The sequence below is a fragment of the Strigops habroptila genome, chromosome 6 (assembly GCF_004027225.2).
Source record: "Strigops habroptila isolate Jane chromosome 6, bStrHab1.2.pri, whole genome shotgun sequence".
In the NCBI taxonomy this organism is placed as follows: Eukaryota; Metazoa; Chordata; class Aves; order Psittaciformes; family Psittacidae; genus Strigops; species Strigops habroptila.
The window spans coordinates 36,805,784-36,824,138 of NC_044282.2; the positions used below are offsets into that span (position 1 = coordinate 36,805,784).

Genomic DNA, 18,355 nt, shown 5'->3' on the forward strand with positions numbered 1-18,355 from the left:
ATCTAAACTTCCCCTGTTAAAGTTTGAACGCATTCCCCCTTGTCCTACCACTACAGTCCCTAAGGAAGAGTCCCTCTCCAGCATCCTTGTAGGCCCCCTTCAGATACTGGAAGGCTGCTATGAGGTCTCCACGCAGCCTTCTCTTCTCCAGGCTGAACGGCCCCAAATCACTCAGCCTGTCTTCATACAGGAGGTGCTCCAGCCCTCTTATCATCCTCGTGGCCCTCCTCTGACTTGCTCCAACAGCTCCATGTCCTTTTTATATTGAGGACACCAGAACTGTACACAATACTCCAAGTGAGGTCTCACGAGAGCAGAGTAGAGGGGCAGGATCACCTCCTTTGACCTGCTGGTCACGCTTCTTTTGATGCAGCCCAGGATACGGTTGGCTTTCTGGGCTGCAAGCGCACACTGCTGGCTCATGTTAAGCTTCTCGTCAACCAACACCCCCAAGTCCTTCTCTGCAGGGCTGCTCTGAATCTCTTCTCCACCCAACCTGTAGCAGTGCCTGGGATTGCCCCGACCCAGGTGTAGGACCTTGCACTTGGCTCGGTTGAACTTCATGAGGTTGGCATTGGCACACCTCACAAGCGTGTCAAGGTCCCTCTGGATGGCATCCCTTCCCTCCAGCGTATCAACCGAACCACACAGCTTGGTGTCACCAGCAAACTTGCTGAGGGCGCACTCAATCCCACTGTCCATGTCGCCGGCAAAGATGTTGAACAGGACTGGTCCCAACACCGATCCCTGAGGGACACCACTCGTTACAGGTTCCCAACTGGACATCGAGCCATTTACCACAACTCTCTGTGTGCGGCCATCGAGCCAGTTTTTGATCCACCGAGTGGTCCATCTATCAAATTGTTGTCTCTCCAATTTAGAGACAAGGATGTCGTGCTGGACAGTGTCGAACGCTTTGCACAAGTCCAGGTAGATGACGTCAAGTGCTCTGCCCCTGTCCATCACTTCCGTGGCTCCATCATAGAAGACCACCAAATTGGTCAGGCAGGATTTCCCCTTAGTGAAGCCATGTTGGCTGTCACCAACCACCTCATTGTTTTTCATGTGCCTCAGTACGCTTTCCAGGAGAAACTGTTCCAAGATTTTACCAGGCACAGAGGTGAGGCTGACTGGTCTGTAATTCCCTGGGTCTTCCGCCTTCCCCTTCTTGAAAATGGAGGTTATATTATCCTTCTTCCAGTCATCGGGAACTTCACCTGACTGCCAGGATTTTTCAGATATGATGGACAGTGGCTTAGCAACTTCATTTCCCAGCTCCTTCAGGACCCACGGATGGATTTCATCAGGTCCCATGGACTTGTGCACGTTCAGGTTCTTAAGATGGTCTCGAACCTGATCCTCTCCCACAGTGGGCCTAAGGTCTTCAATCTCACAGTCCCTGCATTTGCTTTCCAAGACTTTTGTGGTGTGGTCAGAGCATTTGCTGGTGAAGACTGAGGCAAAGAAGTCATTAAGAACCTCAGCCTTCTCCAAATCCATGGTAGCCAGTTCTCTCGATAGCTTCTAGAGAGGGCCCACATTGTCCTTAGTCTGTCTTTTATTTGCTACGTATCTACAGAATCCTTTCCTGTTATCTTTCACATCCCTTGCCAAACTTAATTGTAGCTGGGCGTTAGCTTTCCTAACCTGGTCCCTAGCTTCCCGGGCAATGCTCCTATATTCTTCCCAGGCTGCCTGTCCTCGCTTCCACCTTCTATAAGCTTCTTTTTTCCCCTCTAAGTTTCCTCAGCAGCTCCTTATCCATCCATGGAGGTCTCCTGGCCCTCCTGCTGCATTTTCTTCTAGTTGGGATGCAACATTCCTAAGCACGTAGCAGGTGATCCTTGACTATCGACCATCAGTCTTGGGTCCCCCTGCCCTCTAGGACTGTATCCCATGAAACCTTACTAAAGAGGTTCCTGAAGAGGCCAAAGTCTGCTTTCTTGAAGTCCAGGGCAGTGAGCTTGCTGCATGCTCTTCTCACTGTCCTGAGGATCTCAAACTCAACCATCTCGTGATCACTAGAGCCAAGGCTGCCCTGGAGCATCACATTTCCAACCAGTCCCTCCCTGTTAGTGAGCACGAGGTCAAGCATGGCACCTCTCCTTGTCGGCTCCTCTATTGCTTGAAAGAGGAAGTTGTCTTCCACACAATCGAGGAACCTCCTGGATTGTTTCTGCTGGGCTGTACCGTCCCTCCAACAGATGTCAGGATGGTTGAAGTCCCCCATGAGGACCAGGGCCTGTGAGCGTGAGGCTGCTCCTATCCGTCTGTAGAGCGCTTCATCCACAGAATCCTCTTGATCAGGCAGCCTGTAACAGATCCTCACTGTAATGTCCCCCATTGCTGTTTTCCCTTTGATCCTGACCCACAAACACTCTGTTACCTCATCACCCGTCCCCAGACAGAGTTCCGTACTCTCCAGCCTATCACTGACATAGATAGCAACACCCCCTCCCTGTCTGCCTGGCCTGTCTTTTCTAAACAGCCTGTAACCTTCCATTCCGACACTCCAGTCAAAGGAGCCATCCCACCATGTTTTTGTGATACTAATGACATCATATCCCTGTAGCCTTGCACACATCTCTAATTCCTCTTGCTTGTTCCCCATACTACGGGCGTTTGTATAGAGGCACCTTAGCCAAGCTCCAAATGCAGCCGACTCAATGGCTGGGGCAGCTGAAACATCTCTACATCGCTCCAAGCACTTATTACAGGTGCTGGCAACTGACCAGGAGTGTTGGGATGGATCAACGCCCTCCTCCCCCAACACATCTTGACCAGCCTGGCAAGCCTCCTACCAAAACAGTTCTTCCCCTTCTTTGTCAGACCAGCTCCACCAGTCTCCAGTAGACCTGGCCTCCCAAATGGAGCCCCATGTTCTAAATAGCCAAACCCCTGACTACGGCACCACCATTCTAACCATTTATTAACCTGCCAAATGCGCCTAGCTTTTTTAAGGTCCTCCCCTTTGTCCTGGAGAATCGATGAAAAAAAAAGTTTATGACAGAAAACAATTGCTTATGTCTACTGAATACAGAGTAGAGTCTTCCACAAGTCACTGCAAGAATAAAAATAAATTCTCTAAATATTGACAGATTCATTTAAACTTTTTTTTAATCATAGTGCAGTAAAACAAAGTGAAACAAAATTCTGAATTGTATCCACTATAGTAATAAACCAACTCATAATTAAACAATATTAAACAATAAAAGACTGACAATAATCAACACATCAGTGGGAGCACTAGAGCCAGAAAGCCACGATTCTGGTTTAAACCTTTTATAAGAAGAGATACTTCACAATACATACTGACAAACTGCATATAGCATTCCTACACAAACAGAAAGTAAGAACTGAAAGGCAGTGCCTTATTAATGTTAACGAAAGTGCCAACCAAAATATGCCTTACCTGAGTTATACCACTGGGAGGGATCTTGTATGACTGCAGCTTCTGCTTCAACAGCTCAGGATCACTGTGGCGGAATGGGCACCCTGATAGTAAAAAACAAGTAACCTCATAAACAAGGCTGTTTACCCAGGAGTTAGTGGAGTAAGGCACTCAAGAGACCAGCTAAGCTGTCCCTAATTGTCTAACAGCTTATTAATAAAGTTAATTGTCCATGTGTACAATTGCTTACTTTTTTTAATAATCACTCCACTGCACAGTTATCAAGGCACCACAGGCCCAAGAGTTACATAAAATATCCCAACGTAACATGCCACAATTCTCATTCACTGACAGGAAAAGAATTTTAGTTAGTTTTGTACTAACAATGATAGCACTGGTACATTTAATAGCTGTGAAAAAAAAGAAATAGTAAAAGACAAGCAATGAGAGCCAACCAGTCTTTAAAGCACAGTCCTTTGTAAAAATATTACTTCAAAAATACCTTAGAAAGTTCCACCACCTTTTAAGAGTGAGGGGGGTTTTGTCCCAGAATTAGTTTTGAGATATAACTAAGTGAACAACTTAGTACTAGAATAACAACGGTGAAACCATTGTGGGTCTTCCATGTTCAGTCACGTAGAGGAATAGTATTTTAAAGTACCCTAGTGAAATTCAGAATTTCTGCACAATTTAATTAATCTCAAGACACCTCTAACTGTTCACTTTTTAAAGCATCTGTACACTTAAAGTCCCTTGCACGACATGACACAATGTCCAGAAAAACAGGAAAAAAGCTATGCAGTGTGATCTAAAGAGAACAGTGCAAGACCACTGCGGCCTTGAAGTTAAATACATAATTTAAGAGACCACAGAAGCGAGTAACTCTCTAACCAAGGCTTTATGCTGGTTTTAAACTCCCCCTCTCTCCCCAAGGAACTCACCATGATAATCCCCTTGACTTGGTGGATTGGACATGATAATCTTCATGCAGCTATATGGGGTATAATCAGTTCTCTTTCCTTCTTTCCCATAGCTGTGGCGAATGCTGTAAGCGTATCCTTTGTCAAACTAAATAAAAGCAAAAGAATTCTTACATGTTGTGCCAGTGATTCTATCTGCTCTGCAAATAGAAATACTGGATAACAAAATAAATCTTACAAACATATTCAAACTAAAAATATCAAAACCTAGTTACTTGCTGCTAGCTTTGATATTTGCGCTACATGATATGCACATATATGTTTTACAGATGCGTCACAAGAAGTGATCATGAGAAGTGATCTAAGGTTTTTTCAGCTGATGCAGTAATCACTTCAAAGATAAGATAATTTGAAGATCACAATTTTGAACCCTATGATGCTAGTAAGCGGAGAAAACACAGTAATTTAAAATTTTTCATAAATCGATTGCTTTATCAGGGCAAACACCAGAAATACAGATTTCTTTACTCAAGTTCATTTTCTTATTCTCCCAAAGCATAATGCTTCATCTATACTTTGTTTCAACACTGAAGTTCAATTCATTATATTCTAAAATGGAGTATACTTCACTTGTACAAAAGAGAGAGATTTTAGCAAATCTCTTTTGTCTACTGATAGATTACCAGCTCCTCCAATAAAATGAAATCCTCTAAAGTAATACAGATGTAAACAAACATTTATTTTGGCAGCTGAGTACAGTGCTATCAATATATCATTTTAGATAAGTCCTGTGGAGAACATGCAATGATATGAGTTCATGTTCTTTTATATGTGGCAATAGGTGACAGAAATCTGCAGTAGAATCAGGTAATCTAACATACTGATTCCATTAAGTTAGTTACTATAAGTTACTATAAGTACATTAGTTACTGTAAGACATCAAGAACCATTTGTTCAAATACTATACTGCTAGTCCTAAAAAAAACCCAAAACAAAACAAAACCCCAAATGGGATAAGATAATGAAGCATCATATTTAGAATTACACATCCTCAGACTCTTCTCCTCAAAAAAGCTATGACAATACATGAAAGAAAAAACTGTGCTCTTGCTCAATTTGAAATTTTAGCATTAACCTCACACAGAGTTCTGTGTCTGAATATAAACAACTCCCAGAAGAATTTTCTTCTCCAAAGCCACTTTAAAATAATTCTGTACTCTGGTATTTCACTAATATAAGACAACATAATATACTGAGAAAAATCATTCAAGCATACAACTGGTAGCACTACCACTTCAAGGATACTCATTTTTACGTATAAAAGTAGTTCCCTGTTTGGCCTGTGGCCTTCCAAATAGTAATTCAGTATATTCATATACCTATGAAATACCTTGACCTGCTAGAATACGCCTAAAATAAAGTAGAAAAATTAGTGTATTCTTCTTCCTATAAAACTTTAATGTTTCTGAAAAATATAAGTAATTGAAAATCTATAACATAACATGCAAATACATAATGAACGTGTATAAAAATATACACCTTTGAGAATAAAATCCTAAACTGCACCTGGTTCAAAAGGTAAAAAAAAAACACTTCTCTGTCAAGATGCTAGTCACAATCAAAGCAAATATATAAAGAAGAGTAACATTCAACACTCATTCCAAGTAAGGTTCAAGACATCCAAACCTCTGAATAAACACTGAAAAGAGAAACAGAAAATACATAGCATTGTGTTTGCCAGCATAGCCACAGCCAGGATCCAGCATGTAGGAATATTCCTATCTAGTCAACATTCTGGCTTAGGAGAGAAAAAAACTGTTTGGAGGAATAGTAAATGAACACCATTTTTGCTATCAACAGAGTTGGGCTTACCAACTCTTCATTAGAAAGAAGAGTAAGACTGTATCATGATCTGTAGGTGTGTGCAAGTACTCTGGAAGTTACAGAGGAACAGGTACTCTCCCCTTAGCAGGGCAAGCAGCAGGTCCTGCAGGAGCTGCAAATGGTATATTTACTCTTGAAAAATGGAAAACATCAAATACAAAGATGTGTGTAGTTTAATTCCCAACCTCTGACTGAACCTGCTAACTAAAGATGGAGTCTACCATCCCACAGCCACCTATTCTTCCATCCAGAAGCTCTTTAGCTCATTGTTTGCTAAAGATGAATGAAAGCATATTTCATTTGCTTAACAAAGGATGTTTGAGCAAGCAGCTAAATTATTTTTCTGTAAGGGAAAAGCAAATCTTGAGTGCTTCAGGATGCACTGCTTAGTTTACTGGAAAATTAACACCCCTCTTTAACATTTCTGTATACCAAAATCTTGAGCTGTGCTTTTCACATCACTTGCCTTAACACCCACAGAAATTACTTTTAGTACCTAACTCATTATTTTATGCTGAGAAGCAGCTCTTGCAGTAAATAGAAACAACAGCTACATAATAACACAACACAGCCTTGGGATGGGTTGGATATTTTCTCATTGCTTTCTTGTAATCCTGTTTGGATCTCAAGAGTTTTCACAGTGGCAGAGAGTACCATAGCTATATGGTGCAAGTTAGCACATGCACAGTTACGTGCTTTAATAACAGCTCTCTTATTCTTGTGATTCAGCATTTCTTAATATTGATCAAGGAAACAAGATTTTAGCAGGGCCAATATCCAACAGGCTGTGTGGTCATCCTCAGTGGAAAGAAACCATGAATTGTGGCATTTCATTTCAGAAAACACATCCTGTGGCACAGCCCTTTCTGTACATTGGGGGAGGAACTCAATGATTAGACTTATTCTTTCCTAACACCATTACTTTAGGACGTGAACAGAGAAAAATCCCCCTCAGAAGCAATCCCTTTTGCCAGCCAAAGCACCAAGGTATAATTAGACATGTTGGAAATATGCAGAAACAAGAAGGCAGAGGTAAGGAACTGTCCCTTCCTGTTTATTCTAACACCCCAAACTGAAGGGTAGGATTTTCACAGCTCCTTGACCAAAATAAGCAAATTATGCACAGCACACATCATGCATGTAGGTGTTTGCAGGGCCATTCTAACTGCTTGATAAATTGCTTTGTTTGAAACTATTTCAGAAAAACAGTTTAAAAACCTATAAAACTACTATTTCGGTATATTCTAACTGCAATCTACTATAAGGTTATTATGGCAAAACACTCTAAAAGGTCAAAACTCATATTAAGTTATTTGAAAAGTCACTTTTTTGCCCTAAAAGAACTTTTGAGGGTTTTATTGAAGCCTGATATGAACTTGCTCAAAAATAATGATGCTGCAGGAGTCTGTACATTTCCCATATACTCTGTGTGACAGTTTCCACTGAGACAAAAAAAAACGAATACAAAAGCAAAAAAATCATTCTATTATCATAGAAAAGCTGGCAATGCATTTACATCCCACCATAATCTGTGCTTAATATCAATAAAAACTCACTGGCAGCTACAATAAACCAGCAGTGTTAAAGCAACATCATTATACTATTGAGTATCTACTGCTGGTAAAACTTGAGAGCTTTACTCTCTGCAACTTCTTAACTGTATGGCCCACATCTCAACTATCTCAGTTATTTTGCTTCTGTCTAGCCCTCTGAGTTTTCTAAAAGCTGCAAGGCATCTGTAATTTCTGTGCAGGGTGGATGGGCCACGGCTTTGGTGGGGGAGAAAAGGATCATGAAATATGTCTTGTTAAAGCAATCAACTAGTTCACACCAAAGCCAAGAAGCTGAGGCAAAGAGAACCCTTTAACAACATCTCTATCAACATGTGTCACCGATGTTGGAATGTGCAAATCCTGGGATTAGCAGCAGTGTGAAATTTTGTTTTAAAAGACTGCAAGTCAACCGTCAGAGCTTTCACTTGATCCCTGAAGATATGAAGTATTTTGAGGACTTCTCTTTCCTCCAGGCATGGCTGTAAAACGCACATGATGCCCAGTCTGAAATGCACTGCTGATGACAAGTGGATAGTTTTGAGTTGCTGTGCGTCAGTGTTGTAATGAGCTGAGGTGTCCAGTGTATGGTACTTAATGTGCTAATGATGATCCTGGGTATCCTGGAACAGGTGACACCAAGGCTTTCTAAGACTTCTCCCTATAAAGAAACTAAGCTCTTAGCACTATTTAGTGGGACTAAATCAGTAGTGCAAAGCCAGAATCAAGAAGGCTGGGGGACAGTTCACTGGATAGAGATGAGTGTGCTGTAGCAAGGAACTTATATTTTGCTTTTACTCAGTATATTCACGAGTATCAGACTAACGCCAATTAATTTTCCTTGTATCTGTTTAACATACTGTGTTATACAACTTTAACTAGAAGACATCCAAGTTATAAATTAATATGTAAGGTATAAAAAAGAGTGCATTAAAAAAAAGTATAAACTATAAATTTGCAACTGGTATAGCTTGATGCCAGATTTCTACGTTCCAGATAGGAATTTAAGGAAATGCTATTTTCAATAAATTCTGATCATATAAATGCACAGAAGATCTTTGGATATGGAATGAGGATGTGCATCAAATGGACCATTTGGCAGGTATATGCTCTCCTTTGAAGAAAAGCTTTTACCAAATGAAGCAGGGAAGGATGGGTCATGCGTGCCTTGTAATTATCAATTTGACACAATTGAATACACTTTCAAAAGAGAACAATAACAAACAACATTCCCAAGGCATTCCAGCCACTGCGGAATAAGTATGCCATGACTGAGAGCTACTTTCCTTATTTTACTTTATTGTCATATCTGCAGATTAGTATCTGGAAACAGAACTAGGTCCTCCATAAATTTTGTTATCAATTCTGACATTCAGCAGGCATGTTAGGGTGGAAAATAATTTGCTGACAGGTCTTCCAAGTCCTGTATGCTTAGGTTCACACTTCCGCAAAACTTTTCACGTTTCAGTTTAAGTACTTTTATATACTTGTGCAAATTATTATGCATCTATTCCTTACAGTACTGGGAGATTTATTTATTTAAAGTCTGTCAACTAAGTAAAATGACAGCAGTAATTTTGTCTAGCTTCTTGGCTGACCACCAGATTAGTGCCAACTCTGCGAAATTCAAAGTAGTAATGGTTTAACACCTTCTTTTTAAACAGTCATAGGGTAATTTCCTGTCTAAAATTGTTGAGCTTGTATGAATAACAGCTTTCAATTCATAAATTCATCGCACACACTTGTATATCTTCTGAAGTAATTTGTTCCCTTTTTCATCCATTTCCTAGGCAGTTGCTCAAACCATTATTGTTGACACTGCTTATCTGGCAAATCTTTTTCCAAGCAACTTTCTTTTTTAAGCTCACTACTAAAATCACCTCAACTTCAGATTATCTTTTCCCAAGCACAGCTGTCATTTAGGAGCACAAATAAATGCTTCTCTATTTGCCAACAAGAAGTTTCAATTTATCCTAAATTCTCAACCTGTAGCACGATTTCTACCTTAAAGGCACAGACCAGAGACATCAGCTAAAACTGAGTTGGAAAATTCCAATACATTGTGTGGTGGTGATTACAGACCAATTCACACTGAGTACAAAAAGCTTCTTCCCCTCCGATTTCAGGTTTTCCAAGCCACATGAGGCAAGAACTGCTTTGCCCTGGAGATGACTTCATCTACCACAAGGAAATCAGAAAAGTTTTCATCAAACTCCTCATATACTATCTACATGAGTGTCAGGTGTGCTGCTAATGAGCTATTTTTGGGGCTACCCCGGACCAGGTATGTAAAAATACAATAATGTAGCCTGTTATTTAAAATAGCTTAAGTTGCCTTAATATAACTCAGCCCAAGATACAATTCATGTACACTGTTTCTCCATGTATTTGCATGGACGAAGACCTTGAAGCAGAAGCATAAAATGAACTACAGCAGGATGTCTTCTGCCTTAAGACACTGCATCAAATTAATAGCACAACACACCAAGCAACCTGGTCTAGTGGAAGGTGTCCCTGCCCATGGCAGGAAGGTTGGAACTAGATGATCTTTCAGGTCCCTTCCAACCCAAACCATTCTATGACTCTATGATCTTAAAGCCATCTCCTATAAAAACACAGTTTTTCTTAGGCACACACTTGGTCATCTATGGACAATTTTATTAGCCACTTCAAGACACTGCAGTATTTCTTTCTGGATCTAAGTTATCAATTTTTTTTTTTTTGTCTGTTGATGTTTCATGTACATTTTATTGAAAAAAAAAAAAACCAAACCCAAAACCCTCAGATACAGAAGATGCATTTCAAAACATATGGTCAGAGACATTTCAATTCAGGTTTGAAAGGGGGTCATAAAGGTTAATGCTACTACAAAAACTACTTTAAACAACAACTAAGTGCACATAAAATTGTGACTTCATTTTAACGCTCACCAGTAAGAGCAGAAAGAGAAAAAAAAACTAAGTGATTTTTATTGTAATACGTGATTCATTTCTACTTTTGGAAAACTGAAATGTCTTTGTGATTACAGAATTATACAGCAGTCTTTGTTTAAAGGTTATTTTTACAGGTCTGATTCCCTTAGCATAATATCCTACACTCTTGGAATAATATCACCTATACAGAGCATTTTTCTTTGATAAAAAGACATATCTGAAAAAAATAAATCCTTTCCATATTACACTGCACCAATCTCCTAATTCTTTACGGGATTACAATGCTTAAGTCATTTCACATAGTACTCCACTAATTATACTAGTAATTTTCTCTGATATTGTTACTATTTTAAAAAAATCACAAATGTAGCAAACAATGAAAATGCTATGTATCTAGGAATATCACTGTTTTGATACTCCCAAGAATCATTATTTTTCCTAAATATTTGCTTAACCTATTAGCAAAATTTTCTGTAAAAATACCAAAAAAAAAAAAAAAAAAGTAAAAAGTGAGAGAAAGAAAGAACAGCCCTTTTAAAACAAAAATCAGTTTGTAGATAACTTATTTCACCCATATCAGAATTCCACTAACAAGTTAATACACAATCTTATTGAAAATATTGAAAGTTTCATGCTGGCAGTTCAGAGTGTTGCTGAACAGAGAGATGCAAGTATTTGTAATTTCAAATAAAACAACTACACAAAGAAATAGTCATGTTTATGAATTATAATTAAGAATTATAAGGAAACTGGAAATTATAGCAAGAAAATGAGTATTTTAGATGGTAATTAACACTGAACAGGTGATGAGAACTTCTGTTGCTTTGTTTATAATAGAAGACAATAGTAAATCTTATTTTAGACAAGAATTAAAACAGCTGCATTAAAATGGCAATATTTGACAGCACCATCAAAGATACCACGCTTTTCTTAAGTATCTATAAAAATATATTGGTACTTTCCTTCAAATAACAAATGAACACTCAATAAACCAGTTTACTGTTCTTTTAAACAGATTTATGCAGACCATTCTCTACAGTTTTAAGGAGCTCTTAAGAAAACTCTTTCTAATATCAGAGAACAATCCTGAATCCTTTACTAAACATTTACTCTGTAACATACTCATTTAGAAAGTTTGATATTTAAAAAAAAAAATAAAAAAATAATCAATTTCTCAACCAAGGAATCTCATTCAATTAGGAAAAAAACCCACGCTGCATTTCTAGCACTCCATCAATTACAAGTACACCAGTGCCGTTCAGATTTTTATGCTGATGTTTTTCAATCAGCGTTTCTCACATTTCAATATCCAGAGAAGTCAAATGATGTAACCTGGAAGTGTAGTGTATCTTTTCAGGTAAGCAGTAAATTAATGGGGCTATTCGTTTCATCAGAAGTTGCAGAGAGAGAATAGAAGACCCAAAAAATTCAATGGCAAAGAAGAACACAGAAAGCATTATCACTGAAAGAGATGTAAGAGTGTAAACAGATTGCAAAGTAGACAGAAATTTGCAATGTGGTACAATAAAACAACTGAAAATTAAACCGAAATACAACAGTAACGAACTGTGTGTGTCTATACGAACAAGATTCAACTCCAGACATCTAAATTCAAACATCTCCCACTATTGTCAATGCAGGTCAATGCAATCCAAGAAGCCTGGGGAGCAATTCAATTTACCCTAACATAGGCACCTAGAGGCTAATTAAATAAATCATTCTCTAGACACTATTGACTGTGTAGGCTAGATGTCTATTGATCATAATGGCAGCTTAGGATCCCAGTGTAAAGAACATGTATACCAAGGAAAAAAGAACCTCTGTATCAGAACTAGGAGAAATCCATACTTACACATTTACTACTGCAGCACATATTACAGGTTTCCAGAGAAGATGGATGAAGACTGGCCAGGGACCCAAAACTAAGCCCAAAAACTAAATCCCCACTGCTTTTCCAAGCTCCATCAATACTCTGAACAAGAGTGCTCTCAAATGATGTTCTACAGTTTTATTTGAACATATAATACGTTTACAGTCTCATGCAGCTCATGTTCTGTAATACTGTAACATATACCACAACCTAGAGTAGCATGTACAATAAAAACCTAAATATACAGGGAAGAAATAAGAAAGAAAACTGATGTCAGACTGTAGGAGAGGATGGAAACTATTTGATTATTGCCAAAGAGAAGTAACTGCTTGGCTGGAGAAGAAAGAGTTAAAGAAGCAGCAAAGTACACTGTGTGATTAAGCAGAGCAACCCAGGTGGACAGGAGTAGGAGAACAGAAAGGAACTGGTTATTTTGGGACTGTTTGTGAAATGACGAAGAATGTTGGAAAAAACAAAACCGTAAATCAGGAACTAAACATGATGTGCTAAAACTAGCTTGGTATAAAAGGTAGAGCAATAGGCTAAAAATATCTTTTGCTAGAATGGTATAAAAGCTAGAGCTATAGGCAATAAAGTGATTCTCTGCATGAAAATGTTCTGAGTCCATGCGTTCATACACCACATCAGACTATGTGAAGAATCCTGAAATGTATCAAACTGGACTCTGATTATAAAACCAACCAGCAATAAAACACAGGACTGGGACATGAGGTTTTAGACTGCACAGTGAGACAGGGTTTAGTCTCACTAGCCTGTCACAACATCTTAAAGCTGTGGATGAGCATAGGCATTCAGAAGACCAGAATGCAATATGCCGAAGTGGCAGCCAACTGGACACTGGAAGAGACTTAGGAGAGCCACTACTCTCAGCTCCAGCTCATACCCCAGATAAAATACCACAATGTGTTATCACGTGCAACTGTTGTCACTTAACTCAAAAGTCTGGCATAACAGGCTCCTGCATTCTAGTAATAACAATTTTCCTGATAAGGAAGGAGAAAGAGCATACCAGAAAACAAAGCTATCCAAGCAGCCATACTACAAACTGGAAATTTAGCCAGCTATGACTTCCAGGTCACTGGAATAGCAGAAGAGAAACTCACAAATGAGAGGAGGTCTGAGGAAAAATTGTCTCGGCCATTCCAGCCAATCAAAATTAGCAGCACCTGCCTCATTTTGAACATGACTCTTGGCATTAAAACAACAGACACATGTTCAACCACAGCACCAGAAATGAGTCCAAAGGAACAGTGCATATTGATCTGTTCTTGAAAAGGGCTTCTGCTGGCATGGGCTAAAATTCACCTGCTATGGTGTTCCCGATTTCAAAGACGGTATACTGGAATTAATCCAAGGAAGTCTGGCTCATTATCCCATATTCCAGTTCTACTTAGTACATCTGCCAGAGTCAAAAGATCTGAGCAAGTTTACCACAACAGTTGGAAGTTCTCTGCTATGCATTGTTTCCAAAGAGCAACAATCTCCTGACACAGTGGAAGACGTCACAGAATCATAGAATAGTTAGGGTTAGAAAGGACCTTAAGATCATCTAGTTCCAACCCACCTGCCATGGGCAGGGATGCCTCACACTAGACCATGTTGCCCAAGACTCCGTTCAACCTGGCCTTGAACGCTGCCAGGGATGGAGCATTCATAACTTCCTTGGGCAAGTGCCTCACCACCCTCACTGCAAAGAACTTCTTCCTTATATCTAATCCAAACTTCCCCTGTTTAAGTTTGAAGCCGTCACCTCTTGTCCTACCACTACAGTCCCTAAGGAAGAGTCCCTCCCCAGCATCCTTGTAGGCGCCCTTCAGATACTGGAAGGCTGCTATGAGATCTCCACGCAGCCTCCTCTTCTCCAGGCTGAACAGCCCCAACTTTCCCAGCCTGTCTTTATATGAGAGGTGCTTGAGCCCCCTTATCATCCTCATGGCGCTCCTCTGATCATGTGCTCATCAAATTGCTGGTTGAACTATGCAGCATTCCCTAAACATGGAACCTTTGAAGCAGAGACTGGAAGGTTTTGCATGCCTTTTTGTACTCCTTAAACCACAGAAGTGCTCTTCCCTTTTAAAACCATGTACCTTGCATAAGGAGTTTACCTCAGCAAGCTCCCCATCTTGACTGATTAGGTATTATTGAATTACTTCATTAATGTATTACTGCATCGCCCTGCAGGCACCCCTGCAGTGTAGCAGTGTTATTAGGAATCCTTTACAGACTGTTATTGCTCAATCTATACACTGATCAGAATGACACCTAAAGCCAAGTTCAGCACTAGATGACAAAAGGCATGTAAGAAGCAAGGTGTGTTAAAGGCAGGACGTCTTCACTAATTGTGAGATTGAGTGGTAAATTGCTGTAACCCTCAGGTTATGACAGCCCACCAGCACAGTAGACCTCATTGATTAGAATTCTATGACTGATCCAACCTAGCCATTTAAATGAGTAATGAGATAAAGTCCAAGAAATTCAATTTTACCTTAAGCCTCAGATTTGCAGGATCATCAGCATCACTCAGAGATACAGTGACTTGGGCTGGAGAATATCTCTTTAACCAATCCAAGGGACAGTTATCAAAATGTGATACAGTTGTGGCAAAATACTTGCCTTTTACTGAGATGTGGTTAAATGTCTTAGACAAGGATTGGTGTCAGTACACAAGGATATTAAGTCTCCAATCACGTAATGTCTCAAGATACCAGCAAATCCCCCGTGTAAGTGCAGATCAAAAAAAAAAAAAATTAATTTTCTGGATAAATTGATCATTGGAAAAAAATTCACATAATTCTTAAAATGAAACTACAAGGAGGCTGAGTAATTAATATGTTTTCTCAAACTGATAAGTACTCCTTACGTCTGCTCTTGAAACATGTACACTTAACATTTTTGATGCAGTCATAACAGAATGACAAAAACCAAGGCATTAAAACATAAAACTGTATATGGATATTTGATGTTTGTCAGCCTTTCTGAACATACTGTAAACTAGATATTAGAGCTCTCCAAACAGCACAGTTTGATAAAAGACAAAATGACATTTTAAGATAATGATCAAAGGAAACAGAAGAACAGAAAAACACATATTGGCCCTTGCTGTCATAATAAGGAGAACTGCTTACATATAAGGACCCTTTAATATCCTATCTTACACAGAGTGCACTGTAATCAAGATATATTTGAACTCTAGAATGCAAGCATGACAAGAGTCTCTCTGAATTCAACAACAGAAGAAAGCTTGTTTGAAAATACAAAAAACTCCCCACATACACACTCCCCTCTTTTTTTTTTTTTACTTTTGTTAATTCATTATGAATTAGAAGATGACTTCACTGCACGGAAAATGCAAACAGAAAAATAAAGAAGCTCTAGTGCCAGACTGCTCTGAATTGTCTCAGAAGGAACATACACCTCATTTTTTAGTGTCTGCTGTAAGGTTTAAAAACAGGGAAATAATTCTGGTAAGAAAATACATGAAAGAAGCCAAATACTGTTATTAATCTTAAATAAAGCTCAATCTTTCTTGTTTTCAAAAAAAAAAACCAAAAAACTAAACATTTCCTGAGTTTCACTGGTGGTGCCCCAGTCCTCATGCTCCAAACCCAACTCCATTAAGCAGATAAATTTAAAAAAAGGGAAAAATAAAACCCGAACGGGAATTTAAAAACAGATCTTGTCATAAAGACCACTAGCTTTTGCTAGTTGTTTGAGGGACATTTCATTTTTCTCCTTGTGTGAGTGGACTTAAGAAGGGGCATAGGGAACGGGAAAAGCTCAAAGCACACCATGTTATGTGGAATTCAGTTTCACAACTAAATAGCATTGTACATTTCAATATAAAATCACAACCTAACCTAAATCAACATATTAAATTTCTGAAACATAAACTGTGCATAGCCCAAATAACATATAAAAGTGCTGTCCTGTCTTTATTCATGAGATTCAATAGATTTCAAAGACAGCAGCAGAACGTTAAATCAATTCTGAAAGTAAAAATACATTTTTATTTACATCGTGCCTATGCGGTATATCAGCAGAGTGCACATTTGATACAACATGCTGCTTTTCTGGATGACTGAATATGAAATACAGCCACAATTTACTGGCTGAATATAGACAGATGGAGTATGACGGCTATATGATGTTACAACAATTACATGGACATTATCAGAGAAGGCAAAGTATACAGCATTCTGGGTTTTGTTTGGGAAGTCAGTTCATATGATTACAGGAAATCTAACATCTAATAAAATAATTTTAAAATATTCTTTCAAATTATTGTATCAAGATAAATGAACTATTCTATCAGAACTTTTCTGTTCAAAAAGCACAGGAACACAACTGGAAGAGACCTGCTATGTCACTCAGTTTGTCTTGGAAAGTAAGAAAAAGATACAGATTAATAGATTTGCATCTCAAAACCAGTTAACCCCTGACTCAGAACCTGGGGTAAACAGCCAAAGAGCTTAAATACATTACTGGTGGTGTGTGTGGCAACATATAGCAGGTATGTTTCAGCAGATGGCTACAGAGAGCTGTATAATTAAGTAGGTATTCGACCTTCCTGCTAAAGACCATACTTGGTGACACTCAGATACTTCACATTTGCTGAACTTAGAAATTTGGCAAGTGGATAGGCAAAATCATCTACTACTTTTCTTAAAACGCCGTGGACTTACTTGTTGTTGCTGTGGTATCTAATAAAACAGGAACCTCTGCTGGCAAGTACACAGTCTTCCTACAGCAATAATAAACTGCAAGTCTGACAGGTGGTTCAAGACTATGAAAGGAACCTTAGAAAATTAAAGGTCTAGCTTTACCATCCATTTTTGTACATACAAATTTAAAAAGATACTACAGTATGGAAAGAAAACGTATGTTGCTAGGAATAAAACAAGTCATAAGGGAGACAATTCTGACCTAAATTAGTTTCAATACAGGAAAGATATTTATTGCTTTCATTCTTGTCAGTGCAAGAACCTTACCACTAACCTGCTCATACACCAGATTACGAAGTACAAATTTCAGGGCTTAATATCTAACAACCATGGAAACTGATCCCATTTCTTTCTTTTCTTGTAGCTAGTATAGTTAAAAAACTTCACTATAATTATGCCAGCACTGCAATTAATATCCTGGAAGAGAGATTATGTCCCTAAGACATGCCACAGGTTGAAAGACCATCCAAAATTTTCCCTTATAAGTCAGACGATGAAAACTGAGAATCAAAAGGAAGAGCAGATACAGGTTAAAAAAAGGGCTGAATAAACTAAAGTACTTTAAAGTGAATAATCATAGGAAAATGCCACCACAACTTTGGCTTCACAACAAAGACTGGAGAATTCCAGTTTTCATAGAACACAACTGAGAAATCTGGTAGCAACTGAAAAAACGATTATGTTTGGAGTGAAAGAGCACACATTTTTACCATAGCGCTTATTACTGTGATTCCTAGAGTATTTATGCACCTACAAAATAACCTCCAAGTATGTCACAGCCTAAATTATTTTATGTTTTCTAGTACTTCATCATCAGTTGTTATCTATAGGAATAACACCCATGAAACAAAAATATGGTGAAAAACAATAGTTTTATACCAATTCCATTTCGTATAAGAAATACTGCTTTAATATTTCAAATTTATTACACAAAAAATAGCAATTTTTTCATTTTTTTAAAAACCTAAAGTTTCAGTAACAAAAATACTGTTATATTAAAAAAAAAAAGTTACAATAGAAAATGACAAATAGTGAAACACATTCTTATCAATATTCAGTAAGCTT

The 18,355-nt window shown here is 38.6% G+C and overlaps 1 protein-coding gene across 2 annotated transcripts in view; it reads right to left on the bottom strand.

Moving 5' to 3' along the window:
- The window catches only part of PRIM2 (DNA primase subunit 2), a 120,879-nt gene that overhangs the window by 15,176 nt on the left and 87,348 nt on the right, over positions 1 to 18,355 (bottom strand). For both annotated transcript variants that reach the window (XM_030490552.1, XM_030490554.1), the window contains 2 exons: positions 4,333 to 4,459; positions 3,413 to 3,495 (listed from right to left, as the gene is read on the bottom strand). In XM_030490552.1, the coding sequence (XP_030346412.1) occupies positions 3,413 to 3,495; positions 4,333 to 4,459 (210 nt within the window). The remainder of the gene's footprint in view (positions 1 to 3,412; positions 3,496 to 4,332; positions 4,460 to 18,355) is intronic.